Raw genomic sequence first — 20,764 nt, 5'->3', positions numbered from 1 at the left:
GTCCGGCAAATCTGTGGCCACCTCGTCGACAGGTCTTCACCGTGCTTTATTTAAGACCGAAGAGAAAAGAACAGACTGAGTCTGAGATGAACTAGAAGCGAGAGTGGAATTTATTGTATCGAATATCTCATTGCAAACTACTACCTGTGCAAAATGTAATGTAGTGTTTTGTTAGATATCCACATCTGGCTGAAATGAAACTCACAGGCAAACAAAAACACATTTAATCAAAAGCGGGACTTTTAAAAATATGTTCGAAAAAAAAAAACAACCAAAGACACGCTGTAGCAAAGTGACGGCGCTTTAGCTAAACCGTTATTCACGGCCTGTATAATAATGTGAAGGTGACAACTGTCGGCGCGCAACAAACTACAGTGTACGTGAATGGGGGCTGAGACTGCAGGTTACGTGTTTCACACACTCGCTCAATTTACTGTGAAATGTGAAAATAAACAAAGAGACCGCAACGAATGTGGATGTAAATAAATATATCAGAGTATGTTTTATTTGTTGTTCTCTATTGTAAGGAATCTGGATTTTTCATTACACCGTAACATTCCTCCAAACGCAACATGAAGTAAGACTTGAATATAAAACTGCCACTTTAACTTATTAAAGCTGAGTGGGCGGTGCTCTAGCGAGTACTGTTTTTTGATTGGATTTCACGAAGGTACGTGTTCTGGATTTAATAAAAAAAAAAATCCTGGCCAGTCAGATAAGAAGTTTTTTTTATACAAAAGAAGTAACACAAAGTAACCATATAATATATTTAGTTTTTGTAAGTAATGAGTAATGTATCAAAGTTACTTTTAAAAGTAAAGTCCTCCGCACTGCCCGATAGACACAGTGTCCATGGTTGGTTATGGATTCGAGTCGGTCAATGATGACGTTTAAGTTCTGTAGTACAGTGTCCATTTTAGGACATCCTCCTCCCTCCGAAAAAACTCCATCCTTCCTACTACCTTCGACAAAATATTCCTCCTCCCTGCGAGGAATCCCCAGTCACCCCTCCTCTCTCCTCCCTCCTCCCTCCTCCATCCGCTCTCAGTTCTCCGCTGTCCGTTTCCCGCCATCCACCCTCCTATCTCCGTCATCCGCCTTCAGCTCTCCGTCACCCCACCCCCACCCCTCTGCATGACAGCATTTTCGTTAAGGAAGTGACGTAAAACTCTAGGTCCACCTTCTTCACAAGTTCATTCGCCAAAATATTTGTCAATTATATTTCACATTAAGAATTTACAGCACGACTCAAACGCGGGAACGAAGGTAAATGACGTTAATTGCTGAGTGTCTTTTAATACTGTGTAAGTATACATATTAACACGCGTGCATTAAAATGTGTGCATTTACGGGGCGATTTCTCAGGCTTAAAAGCTCACCTTTTATTAAAAAGGTGAACGCAAACTTTTTTCATTCTGAAGGGCACAAACCACTTCGGACTTCAGCCGTTAAATGCGCGAAAATTTCGTTACACCTAATAAATGAGCGCAACATATTATCACTTGTATTGTATGCTTACAATACATGTAAAAATGTGTTAATCATTAATTAATAGTATGGGATAGTGTTTTTCGACTCAGCTACAGATGCCGATGGAGACCAGAACTGCTTTGGAAAAATATGAACGCCTTAGGGCCGATCTGGAAGAAGGTAGCGCAGCTCCTTGATTTAATCAATTCCATGTCTTGGTGGGTTTGCGTAGCTTGTTGTCACTGTATTTACACCTGTTTTTCAGGCTTATTGACTGAAAGGGGCTTTCATGAAAAAGTTAGAGCTTTGCTACAGGATACGCCCTCTACAAGCCAAGGAAGTAAAAGTAAAGGTGTATATTTCTGTTTTATTTAAACCTTTTAAGTTCGTATGCATAGCCCCATTTGGCCGTTTTAGTTTTTTTTTCTTTCTTCAGTAATATTTAATCTCCCTAAAGAAAAACAACACGTACATTTTACTTTTTTGTATCTCTTTAGTAATATTTTAGTGTAAAAGGATAACCAGCATTTAAACCTTTTATGTTACATTATGAAGTTATTTTACACAATGTTGAAAAATTAATAGGAAAGCTACATATTTTGGCAGATGCTGCTTTAATTTTCAATGAAATGAAAAAAGCCATCCAAGAGAAAACATCAGTGAAGAAGAAGCAGTTTGCACTATCTAAAAAGGAGAAACCCTCATTTATAAAGGTTTGCTGCAGATGACTTAACTGAAAATGAAATAGTTCCTATATGTATAATACACATTTATCTATTTGACTTATGCCTTTATCCAAGCAACTTGCAACATCTGAGGTACAATTCGTTACATTACTTTTGTTTTTTGCAGCATAAGCAGGTGAAGTGACTTCCTCAGGGTCACACAGTGGTGTCAGTACCAGCATTTGAACCAACAAGCTCTGGGTTTGCAGCCCAAAACCTTAACTGCTACGCCACACTGCCTGTCTTAATCATACAGTTTTCTTTTTTATGCATATTAATTCACATATAGTATCTTTTGTGAATTTTATATCAAAGTACTAAATACAATTTTTGTTTAAGGTGAAGGTGATAGCAATGGAGTGGAGACCTAGAACAAAAAAAACACCTGGAAAATACCATAAGATAATGCTGGAAGAAGAGCCTCCTAAATTTTTAATGAAACCATTGGATGGTTATGATGATATAATAGAGAAAGCCGAAGAAATGTTTTGGAAAGATGACAAAAGAAATGAAGCTCAGTACACACTGTGCAATGCGGATGGATCAAGATGGCCCAAATCAGATTTTGAGAAGGAGTATTTCTCATTAAATGAAATTCCAGATATATGGAAGAAAACATTATATGTTGGTCGTAGAGATTTAGGTACTTCTTTTAATAGTTTAAACTGTGTTACGTACTGAACATATTGCCATTTAATCGAAAACTTAATATAAACATGAACACAGAAATATTACCTACAAACCAAAATGTGCAGTAGTAAATTAACACTTTAAACATCTACTGTGTATTGGTCCATGGTTTCTATATGTAAACACATTAAAGTGTTGCTTTGACACGATAAGAGTCATTGTAACACTGGTAATTTTGCTGTGTAAATAAATATTGCTTGATAATGAATGGTGTATATTGCTATGAATAAAATAACCACAGAGAAGATAATGTCTTATTTTGCAATTAACAAGTTGCTTCTAGTTTTTTTATGATCAAGATTCTAGACAAGTGAAACATACTGTCAAATAATATTCAAATGGAAGTTGAATATGGCATTTTTAATGTTTTTTTCTTTTCTTCTTAGATGATGTGATATGTGTTGGACAGCTTTCTTTGGCATCTAAAAGTGAAAACTTAACACAAACAAAATCCATGTTAATGGAGAATGCAGCAATGGTACAGACAAGTATTTACAGATTATTATAAAATATTTCTAGAAATTGTTTATCAATAGAGGGATGAAATCATCACATTAATAAAAATAAAAACATTACTTTTTAACAGGATAATCCAATTTTGCAGGAAACCTCAGGTTTGTAGAATTTAAAATTTTATACATTTATTTTCTTAGACTTATTCATCAGTGTAACATGTTCTTAATACTTTACAGGCCATTTGAAGAAAAGTTCCACCAGTTGTAAGGTGAGTATTTAAAAAAGATTATTGAATATTCTTTAAGAACATAAAAAAAAAATTGGCAAACAAGAAGAGTCCTTTTAGTCCATCATGCTTGTTTGTTTAGTTAACAGCTAAGCATTTCTAAGTATTTCCAGACACTTCTTTAACTATCAATTTCTCCTTCTACTACATGAGTTGATGTATTCCAGATTACCAAGATTATTATTTTTTATTTCATTATAGGGAAGCACAGTGTTAGTGATTTTAAAATTTACTACAATTACATTGCTGCTAAAGTACACATACACTCTTTTTCATTTCTTTAAAGTTTAACTATAACAGAGCAGCACTTGACCCTTACCTAAACTGAGAAATCAGAATGTGCAGAACATTATACACATTTAACTGATGATTGTGTTTTCCTTTCCTTTAGAGAAAACCAACAATGGACAACTTACAAGGTATTGAAATATTTTTACAATTAATTTAATTTATAAACCTAGATTATTATTAATTTGTTTTTCTTTGTCTGGAGTTTTTTGTTAATTTCTTTTTAAAATTTTGCCTAATAGCACAACTTTCAGGAAGCTTTTCCTTTGAGGTAAGACTGAAATACAGTTTTAATAAAATAAAAATAATGTGCTTTGCATTTTATGCCATTGTTTTACTGCATTAGAAAAATCATTGTTAATTGAAAGTAAATTTATGTTCATAACTTTCTTCAGCTGATGGTGTCATCTAGTAAAAAACATTGTTCACTGGCAATTGCTGAAAATATGGAAGATGGTTCATTAAAGTCTGATGTTCAAACACCTCCTCATTATGCAATTCCTCCAGGTACAGTATGTTGTAATGCAGACATAGTGAAAAGCAATACTTTTGTATTTTGAAAAAAAAAAGGTGATTTATTCTTCTAAATGCATAAGTGCTATGTTCAAGGGTTTGGTGTTTAGTAAGACTTTTGCTGCCTCATTTAACTTAACTGTTTTAGTTGTCTGTATGTTTGTTATTTTTACTGCAACGGTATTATTTTTGTTTTGTTTCATTGCCTTCACAAGTGTACATGCCACGAGTTCCATATGTTGATGATGGACAAATCAAATTCAATCCTGATTTGGCTGTGGGGTCAGGGTCGTTTGGAACGGTGTACTTTGGTTCATATCAGGGAACACCAGCAGCAGTAAAGAAGATTCCTGTTGATGACAGTAATGACTTTTTGCATGAGATCCTTGTTTGTTTGTAAGTTCTATTCTCCCTTTATATTATTTGTAGTGAAACTTGATTGTTTAAATTTGTTTAGTTTATTGATTTCTGAAAACTGTGAACATCAGACAATTGAATGTAAAAGAAAACCTTTCTAAAAGCTTGTATTAAAGACAAAGAAACATGACAGAATTTTTTAAGGATATTTACATTACAATGTGTTGTAAAGTCTTCATTTACAATTCTCCTTAAAAATAAACATGTTATGTATAGTTATAGTTTAATGATGGTATTTTTTTATCTGTAGAAGACTTTCTCATCCAAATATTGTTAGATTCTTGGCTGCTACCAAAAAAGATCAGTATATACTCATAGCAAATGAGTATGTCCATGGAGCAAGTTTACACGTTGTACTTCACAGTGCAGACAGTCCAGTGAAGGTATGGAATGTTCTGTTGTCTTTAACTTGATATAACAAGAGTTTTTGACATTTGAACCTTTTAAATTAAGTTTTCAAAAATTAGCAATGTTTTTACTTGAAAATATGCATTCTAAAAAAGGATATTGTTAGTTGTTTTTCTGATCCATTCTAAATCTTTTTATGTTACCAATGTGTCATGTGAAAAAATTGCTTTCTATTCATGCAAGTTAATATTAATGTAATAATACTCCTTTAAAAAGGAAACAAAAATATTGATTATTAAAGGATAAATGTTTATTATTTCTGGCATTCTTCCTATAGACTATTCAAGATACCTTTATAACTAGTTCCATTTTGCATCCTTGGTAAAAAAGCTTGCCATTTAACATTCCACTTTCTCAGGCAGCTTTAAATTGTTTCATTTTCCTATTTGTGTAGTTATCACATTATGTGCTTGTAATGTAGCTCCATGATAACCTAAAAAATGAAAGAACTGTTGTTTAATGCTAAAGCTGGAAAGTTCTATCTGTAGTTTTTGTTAAGTGCTACAAAAGGCATCGTAAAAGGGTAAACAGCTAAACTAACCCTATTAAATCATTTCTAATAGTGTTATGGTAACATTTTAAATTGTACATGTGGAAAGTATGGACCATCTCTGCAGCTATAGTGTTAATTTAACAGTGGTGATTTTACTGTTTATAGTAATATAGATATTAGCATTATAAATAAAATTATACCAGGAAATTACAAGTTCATATCAGCTTTTTTAGGATAACTTCCTGACCTTGGTGCATTAAATATTACTTGGATAATTCAGGTTGATTTTACAAATCATTTCTCATTTTGTAGTTAGAAGCAGAAGAAAAAAATTACGTTGCACTTGATATGGCAATGGCTGTGGAATACATCCATTCCAAGAATGTAATACACCAGGACCTGAAGCCTGCAAACATCCTGGTAGGATATATTTTTTAAACAGAAATTGAAAATACAAGGGAAACAAAAGAGTTACTGTGTTAGTATGGTTTCACTTTGATTCCTCTTTTGTAAATTAAACATGGCCTATTAAAGCCTATTTAGACATTCTTTGTGTGATTCTGTGCTATATAAAAATAAATAGCTGTTTTGGGATGTTTTTCTATATTAGTCACAATCACAATTTTAACATTTTGAATTCTAAGCTTATGTTTACTTTTGTGCAAAACACAGGGTAAACATGTATTCTGTTTAGGCAACAAACATGTGCTTTGTTGATCATTTGTGTTTCATTAAGTAAATTCATTTTAATTTCTGTAATTTTTGTCTTCTAGATTGAAGGCAGCAGCAAAAAGGCCTATCTTACCGACTGGGGTTTAGCCAATGTTCGCGACTCAGTTTCGCTAAGGCAGGGGAGCAAAATATCTGGCCTTTTAAGTGGACCTCTTGGTGGTACTGCTATTTACACAGCTCCTGAATGTCTGCTAACCTTTCAACCTTGTTCTGTACATTCAGACATATGGTCCATCGGCATAACATTTTTAGAGCTGTACACAAACACTGTACCATGGTCTGTAAAGAGCTGTGCCAGTTAATGTCAACAGAGGCAGCTCCAAATGCTTTAAACAAATTTGATTCATTGTGCACACAATTAATATGTACATGTTTAAAATATACACCATCGGAAAGAATTTCGGCCTCAAACCTAGTTCTTCTGTTAAAATCATTGGACAACACTGATTTAAAAAAACATTACGGATACCATTGGTAATTACAAAATGCAATATTTTAGATGATGACCTTTGTTTTATTCATCACCAAGAGGAAAGTAAAATGTTTAGTTTTTCCTGTCATTAAAATGTATTGTTACATTATATACTGTATACAGGAAAAAAGTGCATACAATTATATTGATTATGTTGTTGTTCTTGATGTTATGACTATAGAATTCTGATGCAAATAAATAATTTCTCTCCCAGAGAAGCAAAAACAGCCATCTAAGTTGTACTCAACAAATTCATAAATGGTGCTTGATTCTCCTGCCACAAGGAACTCTAATATCAGTGCAAGTTCATAAAATTAATGGACTGATAATGGTTAAACATAGATTATGGAAGGATACTAAAGGTTCTATATAAATATCCTCTGGGTTATTTTAAATTGTTATAATGGACCTTTCTATGTGTAAAGGCTCAAAAAAGTATGATTAAACCAATTTATTTTCACAACAACAAAATTTATTTAGTATGAGAAGAATTGATGATTTTTTCATATATTTCAAAAGCCTGTACAAAGTTATCTGGCTCAATCAGATTCATTCTGGTCATAAGGGTTGTGATGTGATTTGCAGTCGTTAGATAGGAAGCCACAGCATCATCAACTGAATAACCATCCATTGATCTGGGGAGAGTAAACACAGTGGAGCACAACTGCCTGAAAGCAACATTGGCCACAGTCAGGGTTGCTCCCTTTTCACAAGCAATAGTGTCTGCATGCTGCTGAAGATCATCATCAATTGTGCACAGCAAATGTGGAGTTCCTATTTATGACAAAAATAAATGAGTGGAATGATTAAACAGTAAATTACCACTCTTCATAATCCCATATACTGTATGCAAAATACATATAATAAACAAAAAACAGATTAGACAATGGGTTAGGTTTGGCAGATTTTATTATCTCAGAGGGAAATTTGTTTGCAGTGGTAAAGTATAAAAGCACAGAATATTGTTACACAGATACAGGAAAACAAGCCAAGACTAATCACATGACAGGAAGTCAGTACACACTCAAAAGGCACACACAAGATTCCTACAAAGAAAAATAATTTTAATAGTACCTAATAACTCTTACAACTGCTGGAATTCAAAATGCTTATAACTCTGGGAATCAAAGACTTCTCAAAACTATTGATATTAAAATATTTAGAACCTTAATCGGCAGCCTTATGGCAACAAATAAAATGTGGGAAACAGAAGGTTGCCCTATGTGAAAGAATTGAGCTAACCTTCTAACTTTTGTGTGGTGTAGTTCAGTGAGAGAGAAATTTATTGCTTCTTTTGACAGTATTGTTTATACAGTTTATGTTTTTCAAGGCTGAAGTTTTTGAGCTAACTGATAAAACCAAATGTGACAAAATAATTAATAGTTGGCTTAAATAACAACAACAACAACATTTATTTATATAGCACATTTTCATACAAAAAGTAGCTCAAAGTGCTTTACATAATGAAGAAAAGAAGAATAAAAGACAAATAAGAAATTAAAATAAGACAACCTTAGTTAACATAAAAAGGAGTAAGGTCCGATGGCCAATATGTTATCATAGTTTTGTCCAAAATAGTTTAAACATAAAACCTTATAAGGTAAGCATGAAAATAGATTTGGATAGGCTGTGTTTAAAGACAACATTACCGGATGGAGGACAAAAATAAAGCATGTCTGGTTTTCCAAATGGTCCTGCAGCTAGAGTCTGCTTACGAATCCTGTGGTTGTTCCATTCAATGCGCTCAGAGTAAAGCTGCCTTTCAATAAGAGGTAAAAAGCAATATTGGACACAGTGTCTGAAACAGAATGAAATGTATAAACAACATTTTCTTATTAAACTGTTTTATAGTGATGTAGACAACTATCCTAGTGTATCCAAACACAAGCAACTGTGAATAGCACGGCAGTCTTGTTGTATTCTCTCACAGGTACACACAGTTACAACATTCACCAAAACTTCAGGATGCCAAGTAACCTAAACACATGTAAATGTGATGCAAAGGAAAACACGTTTCTGGAAAAAGCTACTCTTATATGTGGTTAACATGAAGATTCCATATAGATAAGTACCAGCCAATACTTCCTACTGGCAATACAGTAGAGCTAAATACTGAATCATTATAATGCTGAAAAATACAGCATTTTTGCTGATTACTTCATGAGGTCCTTCACAAAAAAAGCATCTTTATTTCCAAAATACACTGACTTGTATTTTTCAATTTTCAGATGCTCTTCCATCATAGGCTGCATTAATAATGGAGACAAGTCAAGAGTACAGGATGTTTGTAGAGGACTTTGTCTTGTGGTGCCAGGACAACCTGCAACTCAGTATCAGCAAGACAAAAAGCCTTTGAGCAGTCACCATCCAGGGAAGGACGACGTGGAAGAGGTGCAGAGCTACAAGTACCTGGGGATTCACGTAACCAACTGGACTGGTCTGACAACACAGTGTCTCTGTACAAGAAGGGCCAGAGCAGAGTGTACTAGCTATTTAGATTCAGGTCTTTTGATGTGTGCAGCAAACTGTTGGAAATGTTCTACCAGTCCATAGTAGCCAGTGTGGTGTTCCATGCTGCAGTCTCCTGGGGAAGCAACCTGAGCACAAAAGTAGTACAATGCCTGAACAAACGTATCAGGACAGGCTGTTCCATCACAGTGCAAACTCTGGGCACACTGGAAGCTGTTGTAAAAAAGAGGATTGTGGCAAAATTGGATGCCATCATGAAAAATCCCCTCCAGTAGGCACTGTCTTGGGGTACTTTTAGCCACAGGCTCATTCTACCATGGTGTGTTAAAATGCACCTCTCGGGGTCTTTTCTGCCCACTGCTATCAGGCAATTCAATGCTTCCACCAGGGGCACTCGTGAAGTTGTTTTTGAAATATCTGCACAATACACATTATATTTCTATTTGCTTATCGACTGATTGATAGTTTGGCTATATTATTTATCCTGTGAGTCTGCTGCTGTATGTGTTTGAATTTTCCCATGGGATTAGTGAAAAGTCCAGCAAAATGACACCTTTAATTGGCTAACTAAAAAGATTACAATATGCAAGCTTTTGAGGAATCTCAGGCCCCTTTACATCTTGCCTGAAGAAGGGGCCTGAGTTGCCTCGAAAGCTTGCATATTGTAATCTTTTTAGTTAGCCAATTAAAGGTATCGTTTTGCTGAACTTTTCACTACATTCATAATGGCTAACACGGTACAACACCCTAGTCCCATGGGATTAATAAAGTTAATCTAATCTAATAGTATTTAGTTCTTGTTCATCATGTTCTTTAAACAAGAAATCAGTCTCCATTATGTAAATATAATTTTAAATTGAAAAATAACAACTAATAAATAGATAAGCATTTACATATATACTGTGTATATGAATCAATTTATACATATATATCCATCCATCCTTTATCCAACCCGCTATATCCCAACCACAGGGTCACGGGGGTCTGCTGGAGCCAATCCCAGCCAACACAGGGTGCAAGGCAGGAAACAAACCCCGGGCAGGGCACATGCACACACACACATGGGACAATTTAGAATCGCCAATGCACCTAACCTGCATGTCTTTGGACTGTGGGAGGAAACCCACGCAGACACAGGGAGAACATGCAAACTCCACACAGGAAGGATCCGGGAGGCGAACCCAGGTCTCCCAACTGCGAGGCAGCAACGCTACCCACTGCGCCACCGTGCTGCCCATATTTATATATATATTTTAATAAATGTACAATACATACATATGTATGGGATTGGACAGTTCCAAAATTCCAGCTTCCACCATTGCCTGTCAAAAAGGCAAAATTTCTTAGGTGTACTAAGGGAAAAAATGCTAGCAATACTATATGCAATCATTAGTTAATCAAAGAGACACGTATTACATCTACATTACACACCTCAAAATGTTTTTGCCAGAAAGATATCCATGATTTTTTTAGGTATCCATTAAAGTACTCTGCTCGCTTTTAGAAATAAAAACAGAATAATAATATTGGTGATTTTTTTCCCCCAAAATATTAAATTCAGTCATTTAAAATCCTGTCAGCAAACACTCGCAAGGGATATTGTCACACATCATATTACTTGTGATAGGATTTACGAAGCAGTAATTGTTGAAAGCATGTGCATTTTCCTACTGTACATAGCTTTTTCATCTTTAAAGGTAAAGCCACAATAATGAAATATAAAACAAATTGGTATTTTTTTTATACTTACTTGATTATGTATAGACTTCCCATATCTGAAACTGTTAACTCCTGCTAAGCTGTCATGGTGACGGTATCTAAAAGACATCTGTATAATGGCAACTAAAGAATTTTCACAACCCCTATCTGCTCTCACAAGGCGTGGACAACCTACAGCCATAGCAATTCAAAAATAAATAAAACACAGTAATATAAAGCACACAGCCAGAAAAATGCTCTATAAAATATTAAGAAAATCTGCTAACAATATACAGCTAAAGAAACTCATTTATCATAGGAATTAGCTGGAAATGAAAGTAAACGTTTCACCATTTTCTGTTTCCACAGCATCAAGAAAATATCTAGCAATGAAACGTGGATTCCGATTGGAGGTCCCTGCATGTAGCCATATAACACGTCTTGAATATCTACATAAAGATATGAAAATATGCAAAAAACATACATAGAGAATATAAATATTAACAGAACAGTATTGACCACAATAATACCAATTCAGCTTGTCTCTACATACCCATCAATACACAGATGAATCCAGATTCCATAAAAACGCAATTTATCATTTCCTGCAACAAACAAAATTCAATAAATGAACCCTGCAAACACAGTAATAACATTGTATCCACATTAAAAACAGTGGGTTTAAAGTAACTTGTAAGAATCTCAGATTTCACAGTTTTGAACTTTCTATTCTTATCATATGGATCATGTACATTACAAAAGAAACAAAGACAAAGCCAATATAAGACATGCCATCAATGTGCCAAGTGTGATTGGGGCCTTTTGTTGAGTACTGGCATCTCAGAATTTTGCGATTTCCTGGCTGTCGTCTGTGCAGACCCCTTGCATCCAATTGACGCATTACTTCATGTACATCATTTCTACAGAAAAAAATAAAATAATTTTAGAAGTCACATATTTAAGGAAGGGCATGAGTGTTTACTGTTAACCAAGTAGTCAAAGAAACAACATAAATAATAGATAAATCATGAAATATGCTGTAGAATTAGACACAGGATACCGATAGCATGGTCGAATTCCTCTGAAGTCCCTCACACGTCTATACATAGCTCGAACACCTTTCATTGGGGGCCACTTTTTTAATTCACTCTAAGATAAAAAAATCATTTGGATTTCATTAATTCACTTAATGATCACCTCCGTAATCAAGGAGTCAGTAATACTGGTACCTCAACTGCAGCAAAAATTTATTTTTTGGGGCGGTTATTACTCCTTCTAAACAATTTCATTTTGTGCAAAAGTCTTCTCAGTTGGCGATCCCTGAAAATGTTACAGAAATTAACCATGTCCTTCTGTTCTTTAAATCTTAAAACAATGCATAATATTTGTAATTGGTGGAACAAACTTTTATGTTGTCGTCATCTGTTGCGTCAACTCACTAAGAAATATATTATGAGATAAAATTTGATAAAAAATAATTTGCATAATGTTTGTTCTACCAAAAATTAATTTATAGACTGAGAAAAATATTAATGCTTAATACTGAAGTTTTTACACAATACACACTAAGTGAACCAATAACAATAGCATATGGTACAATGAAATTTGGAACTAAAAATGATTATGAATGGCCTTTCCCACAGTATAAAGATATAATCCAAAATCTTATGAAAAATTAATGAAAATATTTAACTTACGATATTTTTCCTCCTCCAAACACTTCAATTACTTTAACCATCTCCTTCTGAGTATACCCTTGCTCAAATAAGTTTCTGATAATATGCAAACCTATGACATGAAACATTTTGATACCAGAACTGTACATACTAATTCAGATTTTTAACAAAAATGTATTTTATTCAAACTGTGCAAAACATATTAACTTCCTTATGGGATAATTCATTGTGAGGTATGTTTATAAAATTTAAATTACATTACAATTGAATTATTAAGGCTAGTTACTTACGATCATGGTTCTTTACTCCAACGACATGTGAATCTGTGATACAAAACAAGATATGCACAATAAATGAACACATTAAATACATTCTGAACAATGCATTTTACTGAAAAAATAACGTCTGTAGAAAGCAATGCATTTTGTTAACGGGTGCAACTTTTTAAATATTTTCAACAACTGGCAAGTGGTTATACTACTGATAGTAAAGTATCTATGTTGTGTTTCTATAATTACATTTTAAATATCAATGTTGTTTATTTTTAGAGAACTGAAATATTACTGAAGAAAAAAAAAACGGCCAAATGGGGCTATGCATACGAACTTAAAAGGTTTAAATAAAACAGAAATATACACCTTTACTTTTACTTCCTTGGCTTGTAGAGGGCGTATCCTGTAGCAAAGCTCTAACTTTTTCATGAAAGCCCCTTTCAGTCAATAAGCCTGAAAAACAGGTGTAAATACAGTGACAACAAGCTACGCAAACCCACCAAGACATGGAATTGATTAAATCAAGGAGCTGCGCTACCTTCTTCCAGATCGGCCCTAAGGCGTTCATATTTTTCCAAAGCAGTTCTGGTCTCCATCGGCATCTGTAGCTGAGTCGAAAAACACTATCCCATACTATTAATTAATGATTAACACATTTTTACATGTATTGTAAGCATACAATACAACTGATAATATGTTGCGCTTATTTATCTGGTGTAACGAAATTTTCGCGCATTTAACGGCTGAAATCTAACGTGGTTTGTGCCCTTCAGAATGAAAAAAGTTTGCGTTCACCTTTTTAATAAAAGGTGAGCTTTTAAGCCTGAGAAATCGCCCCGTAAATGCACACATTTTAATGCACGCGTGTTAATATGTATACTTACACAGTATTAAAAGACACTCAGCAATTAACGTCATTTACCTTCGTTCCCGCGTTTGAGTCGTGCTGTAAATTCTTACTGTGAAATATAATTGACAAATATTTTGGCGAATGAACTTGTGAAGAAGGTGGACCTAGAGTTTTACGTCACTTCCTTAACGAAAATGCTGTCATGCAGAGGGGTGGGGGTGGGGTGACGGAGAGCTGAAGGCGGATGACGGAGATAGGAGGGTGGAAGGCGGAAAACGGACATCGGAGAACTGAGAGCGGACGGTGGTGGGAGGAGGGAGGATTCTTCGCAGGGAGGAGGAATATTTTCTCGAAGGTAGTAGGAAGGATGGAGTTTTCTCGTAGGGAGGAGAACTGAGAGCGGATGGTGGTGGGAGGAGGGAGGAGGGTTGATAGGGGATTCCTCGCAGGGAGGAGGAATATTTTGTCGAAGGTAGTAGGAAGGATGGAGTTTTCTCGGAGGGAGGAGGATGTCCTAAAATGGACACTGTACTACATCTCGGGGACTGGAGGGGCAGAGGATTCGTGCAACCGGGTTTTTTGTTTTTGTCCATGTAAACGCATACCCTGATACTGATTAAGAAATGGGGGTAGTTTTTCGGGAAGGAGGGATTATACAGCAGTGGATCTTTGCATTGCTCGCAGTCAAATTCACGATGTTTGCTTTTCTGGTCACATTTTACATATGACCCTGACATGTTAGTACCCAGTAAATGAAAAGAATATTGTCACAGCTTCATACAGACTGTTGACAGTCTTATTTTTCTTTAAAAGCAGCATAACATTGTAAATTCATCAAAGATCCACTTAGGACTTACACCTAACAGGTCCGTAAGTCATTCAAGCAGAAAAAAAGGAAGGCCAATGTTGGAGCCATGTTTGATGTCAACTCAGAAAACAAAACGTTTCAATTTGATGGTTTCATGGTGCAGTAACTATATTGCAGTTTTGTAAGGTCATTATTGTCATGTGTGTTGAGTAAAGTGAGATTCTTACTTTTCTGTGCTAATCAACATGTAACTTGTGCTGTGTTACTGCAGGGTACATTTTTTGCTACTATTGTAGAAGTCATCAGATTTCATTCAGTCGCGTAGCAAGGTCTGGTGGCACCCGGTGCGGAGTTTAAACTTGTCACCCCCATGTCCAGCAAAATATAAAATGAAATTTATTGAGAAAGCAATTTTTTTATTCAATTGGTTAAGAGATCATAATGTTAATTATTTTGTAAACAATTTTTTATGAATAAAAAAAAGTAAAATGTCTTTTTATTAATAAGCCAGTTTAATGTACAGAGATCTTTTTTCATAGTGATAATAACTAGTGCATAACTTTATTGTTAATATAATACAATTTAATGAAAACTCAATTGTTTACAAGTTTCATTGTCTAGGCTCTAATCCAGCAAACTGTACTTTAACATGATACTTAGAATCTCTTCTTTCTAACTTTTTGTTCTGCAAATTTTGAAATTGCGTCATCAAAATTGATACCTTCAGCTATACTATTTTCAATTGACAAAATGGCTAAGCTACAGAGGCGTGCTTGGTTCATAGTGGATCTGAGATAATTCTTAATTAGTTTGAGTTTCGAAAAACTCCTCTCACATGATGTAACAGAAGCACATAAAGTTAAGAAAAATCTTAATGCTAAAGTGAGATTAAGAACAGAGTCTAAAAGTTCATATTCAACCACAAACTCTAAGAATCTTAAAGAAGTCAAACCAAGAGACTCTTCTTTTGGAACTTTGGCGGCTTTTAGAAATCTTCTTAGGTGTGGAATTTCTGTAAGGATACCATCTGCAGAAAGCACGCCAGCAAGATTACGCCAAATTGGCAATCAACCAGAATTGTGACACATGATTTCGTCGTGTGTCCCGGCTCGTATATATAGGGGCCTTAAGATAGTGGGATGGGGAGGGAGATATTGTCCGTTCGCTCGTAGAACGATCCTAAAGTAAACCTGTTTACTTTATGGTTGGATCTAGAGCAGACAATACCTACCCATCCCACTGTCTAAAATGTTTCGCGCCGACTATATTATTATGATGTTCAGGTTAAAAATATTATCTTGTTGCACAGAACGACTTGGGGCGATGATAAATTTGTGGCAGGGATGAGACAATGAGTCACATCACCGGTTGTTTGTTTACTTGAGCACCAGCACAGTTCAAAAGAAACGAGACAGAACACCACTTCCCCCCACGCACCACACAATAATACTAAATCATTGCAACATCATATCGTTCACCCGCAATTTGCTGCAATTAGTGATTGTTAAAGCCCATGTAAATTATCTGACATGTTTTTTTATGTAACAAAAAGGCGCATTAATACAAAAACGGCAATTTTTTGTCACCCCCTCAGAGCTGGTACCCGGCGCGGGCTGCACCCACCGCACCCGCCTTCCTATGCCACTGATTTCATTAAGAGGGTAGGGGCTATATGCATTATTGACAGTGACCTGTCGCACAGGCAAACTCAGCTGTGCATTTCATAAATCCTGGGATCATTCGTGGTATACCTTACAAGTCCTGGAAGGTTCAAGAATACAGGCGAAGACTGTCAGGACAAATAAAAGCCCTCACACAAGATAAGTGGTCTTCAATGGATTGTGGGGAAAGACAACACACAACAGTGAAAGATGATCAGGGCCAAGATAAGCCATGTTTAGTTGTCAGTTGGTGTCTGCTATTATACGAGGGATAACAGTGGGAGGGTGCTACTTCTCAGAGTATGTTCTTTCATTTTCAAATAAACACACACATTCTTAAGTTTCTAATTGTCATTTGCTGTGTGACTTTCCATCTTAGTGTTCATTGCAATATTCAATATTATTTAAACATATGTTTAAACTTGCACATTTGAATACTGATATGGGTTTATTTTGCAGTGTTTCTGTTAATGGGTATTTAATAATAAGTAACACTAAACATGCAGCATATTTATTTTATGAATATTTAATATCATAATTTATATGCATATTTACACAAATAAGGGAAATGACATTAATAATAGTGCATTCATAAATATTGTGAACGATTTATTTATTTTTGTTTCTTTAGTTTTTTCTTTAACTAATACCTTACATTGACATTTTAAGAGTTGCTTGTATACTGTAGTACTGTATAAAGGTTTGTATTGTTATAGTTTTCATTAATAAATAACCCAACCTGATTTGCTAGTGATGGCCAAGTTATCAACCTTATTTTATTCCTCATTTATTTTGTGAGGGCTGCTGAAGTTCTGGGGTTGCAGGGTGCTGCTGTGGTTAGTGTTTTTTTTTGTTTTGTTCTTTATTTCGCCTTATACAATTTCTTGTATTAGGAATTTGTTAGTTTTCTCATACCCCTTGGGGTGAGAGTGCAGGGTCAGCCATTGTACAGCGCCCCTGGAGCAATTACAGGTTAAGGGTCTTGCTCAAGGGCCCAGCACAGTAGGATCTCTTTTGGCAGTGACAGGGATTTGAACCGGCAACCTTCTGGATACCAGCACAAATCCTTAGCCTAAGAGCCACCACTCCACCACTTTGGCTAACAAATCCAGCGGTCAATTTTCAAATCCTCAGTGTGGAGTTTGTACAGATTAGGTTAATTGGCAACTGTTAACATGTGCAGATGTGTGCCATGTGATGAACTGGCATCCTCTCTAGGAATGTTTCCTGCACTTTACCCTTTGTTACTGGAATAGGCTGTGGAATCCCCGCCCTGATGTGACCCAAAATTAGATATAGTAAGTTTGGGAATGTATGGTAACATTTTCTGTGACATTTATTATAAACACCCCCTACCATTGACCTCTTTCCATGAAAGAGAACTAGTGACCTCACTTCTCCTCTTGTGAGACACACCAACCTGTTTTTTCATTGCGAAGCCAGTTGTACGACTGCAACCATTTGTATAGAGTCTCTGCTCTATCCCGAAGCCAATCTGGATGAGAACACTATGCAAGATAATGGTATAGGATAGGCCCCATTACACTGTGACCCTTTCATAGAAAAAAGGGGCTCTGGAGATGGACAGTTGGGCATATGGCTAAATCTCAGTAGTCAAAATGTTCTGTACTTAAAAGTGTATAAAATTTAGCACTGCTGAGATAAAAGGAAAGATCATAAAGAAGGGTATAAAGAATTAAAAGCATGTATTTATACTGTGTAATTAAAATGTGTACTTAAAGATATTAGAAAAACAATTTCAAACAGAACCAGAAACATACTAGCAAATGTCTTTGCACCATGCAGTTTAATATTATGTGAACCATAAATGCATGTTACTAAATATAATATTATAGAAATAGATGACTGAAAACAGATGATAGTGGATTTTGCGAAAAGAATGGGCATGGCTGTGGTGAATACGTATTTTAAGAAGAGGGAGGAACATAGGGTTACGTACAAGAGTGGAGGAAGATGCACACAGGTAGATTACATACTATGCAGAAGAGTCAATATGAAGGAGATTGAAGACTGCAAAATGGTGGCAGGGGAAATTTTAGGTAAGCATCATAGGATGGTGGTCTGTAGGATGACGTTGGAGATCAAGAAGAGGAAGAGAGTTAGGGCAGAGCCAAGGATCAAATGGTGGAAGTTGCAAAAGGAAGACTGCAAGGTTGAGCTTAGGGAGGAGGTGAGACAGGCACTGGGTGGCAGTGAAGAATTACCAGACAGCTGGGCAACTACAGCAGATGTAGTAAGGGTGACAGCAAGAAGGATGCTTGGCGTGACATCTGGAAAGAGGAAGGAGGAAAAGGAAACCTGGTGGTGAAATGAGGAAATACAGGAGAGTATACAGAGGAAGAAGATGGCAAAGAAGAAGTGGGATAGTCAGAGAGATGCAGAAAGTAGACAAGAGTACAAGAAGATAAGGCGCAAGGTGAAGAGAGAGATGGCGAAGGCTAAAGAAAAGGCGCACAATGAGTTGTATGAGAGGCTGGACACTAAGGAGGGAGAAAAGGACTCTGTACCGATTGACTAGACAGAGGGACCAAGCTGGGAAAGATGTGCAGCAGGTTGGGGTGATAAAGGTGGAAACTTACTCACAAGCGAGGAGAGTGTGTTGAGCAGATGGAAAGAGTACTTTGAGAGGCTGATGAATGAAGAGAATGAGAGAGAAAAGGTTGGATGATGTGGCAATAGTGAATCAGGAAGTGCAACGGATTAACAAGGATAGGGACATCTATGAAGAGGATGAAAAATGGAAAGGCCGTTGGTCCAGATGACATACCTGTGGAAGCATGGAGGTGTTTAGGAGAGATGGTTGTGGAGTTTTTAACCAGATTGTTTAATGGAATCTTGGAATGTGAAAGGATGCTTGAGGAGTGGAGAAGAAGTGTACTGGCGCAGATATTTAAGAATAAGGGGGATGTGCAAAAGTGTAGTAACTACAGGGGGATAAAATTGATGAGCCACAGCATAAAGTTATGGGAAAGAGTAGTGGAAGCCTGGTTAAGAAGTGAGGTGATGATTAGTGAGCAGCAGTATGGTTTCATGCCAAGAACGAGCACCACAGATGTGATGTTTGCTCTGAGGATGTTGATGGAGAAGTTTAGAGAAGGCCAGAAGGAGTTTCATTGCGTCTTTGTGGACCTGGAGAAAGCATATGACAGGGTGCCTCGAGAGGAGCTGTGGTGTTGTATGAGGATATGTATGAGGGAATTGTGACAGTGGTGAAGTCTGCAGTAGGAGTGACGGATGCATTCAAGTTGGAGGTGGGATTACATCAGGGATCGGCTCTGAGCCCTTTCTTATTTGAAATGGTGATGATCAGGATGACAGACGAGATTAGACAGGAGTCCCCGTGGACTATGATGTTTGCTGATGACATTGTTATCTGTAGCAAGAGTAGGGAGCAGGTTGAGGAGACCCTGGAGAGGTGGAGATATGCTCTATAGAGAGGAGAGGAATGAAGGTCAGTAGGAACAAGACAGAATACATGTGTGTAAATGAGAGGGAGGTCAGTGGAATGGTGAGGATGCAAGGAGTAGAGTTGGCGAAGGTGGATGAGTTTAAATACTTGGGATCAACAGTACAGAGTAATGGGGATTATGGAAGAGAGGTGAAAAAGAGAGTGCAGGCAGGGTGGAACTGGTGTAGAAGAGTGTCAGGAGTAATTTGTGACAGAATAAGAATTTCTACTCTTTTGACACCTTTATTTCAGAGCATTCACATTGGGAGAAAGTCTGTTCTCAATAATTTTAAGTTATGACGTTGTGTTGTCTTGTCATGTTTAGTGTTCTGTTTTTTCCTTGTGCACTTGCTGTACTTTATGTCTTGCTGCTCTACATAAGAGCACTTTGTAACCTTGTGATATTTTCCCTTATAAAATTTTCTGTGTTGTGTGAAATAATGATTTAACAACACCAGGGCTGGATTTAGACCTTTAGAAGCCCTAAGCACTTAAAAGATTTTGGTGCCTCCATACAAATGAGCTGCACTCACTCTCAGTGGAAGACTGAATGAGACAACCAACATGACCAAGACAAGAACAATCATGTGAGCCTCGGTGGACTGTGTGGCAGTTACCAGATTCTAATGTTGTGGCATTCCCAAGATTAATACATATATCATTAACCTCTATTACTACTATTTCTTTATTATTTTCATTTCTGTATATATATATGTACTGTATGTCATTTTTTTCATTTAATGTGTGCACCCCTTTTGTGGAACCTGGTTGAGCTGCACCATTTGCAGTATTGCACCGTGTGGTCCATGGCAAAAACGGCAATGGAAAATCTCTGTGGTGCCTCCCTTCCCTTGATGCCCTAAGCATGTGCTTATTTAGCATAATAGTTAATTCAGCCCTGAACAACATGC

The 20,764-nt window shown here is 36.3% G+C and overlaps 2 protein-coding genes across 3 annotated transcripts; one reads left to right on the top strand and one right to left on the bottom strand.

Moving 5' to 3' along the window:
* Window positions 1-1,053: 1,053 nt before the first annotated feature.
* LOC127527652 (serine/threonine-protein kinase A-Raf-like) lies at window positions 1,054-7,432 on the top strand. Of its 2 annotated transcripts, XM_051927062.1 has the most exons (15): window positions 1,054-1,266; window positions 1,566-1,650; window positions 1,736-1,822; window positions 2,077-2,183; window positions 2,535-2,838; window positions 3,272-3,363; window positions 3,472-3,499; window positions 3,578-3,609; window positions 4,019-4,046; window positions 4,158-4,186; window positions 4,311-4,422; window positions 4,644-4,824; window positions 5,096-5,228; window positions 6,059-6,166; window positions 6,520-7,432. In XM_051927062.1, exons 2-15 carry the CDS (start codon window positions 1,587-1,589, stop codon window positions 6,778-6,780), a joined length of 1,566 nt encoding a protein of 521 aa, XP_051783022.1. In that variant the 5' UTR covers window positions 1,054-1,266; window positions 1,566-1,586; the 3' UTR covers window positions 6,781-7,432. The 2 variants fall into 2 exon arrangements, with proteins under 2 accessions (XP_051783022.1, XP_051783021.1); XM_051927061.1 differs by having other exon boundaries at window positions 1,184-1,650.
* On the bottom strand, window positions 7,413-12,319 carry LOC114650666 (uncharacterized). The gene is made up of 9 exons (XM_051926650.1): window positions 12,178-12,319; window positions 11,910-12,037; window positions 11,671-11,722; window positions 11,469-11,566; window positions 11,170-11,309; window positions 10,851-10,916; window positions 10,695-10,741; window positions 8,600-8,790; window positions 7,413-7,724 (listed from the first exon to the last, which is right to left on the bottom strand). The coding sequence occupies exons 1-9, from the start codon at window positions 12,240-12,242 to the stop codon at window positions 7,423-7,425; spliced, it is 1,089 nt and encodes a 362-aa protein (XP_051782610.1). The 5' UTR covers window positions 12,243-12,319; the 3' UTR covers window positions 7,413-7,422.
* Between the last annotated feature and the right edge of the window lie 8,445 nt (window positions 12,320-20,764).

Source organism: Erpetoichthys calabaricus, chromosome 4 (genome assembly GCF_900747795.2).
Source record: "Erpetoichthys calabaricus chromosome 4, fErpCal1.3, whole genome shotgun sequence".
Lineage (NCBI taxonomy): Eukaryota > Metazoa > Chordata > Cladistia > Polypteriformes > Polypteridae > Erpetoichthys > Erpetoichthys calabaricus.
This window is presented reverse-complemented; position numbering and strand designations above follow the sequence as displayed.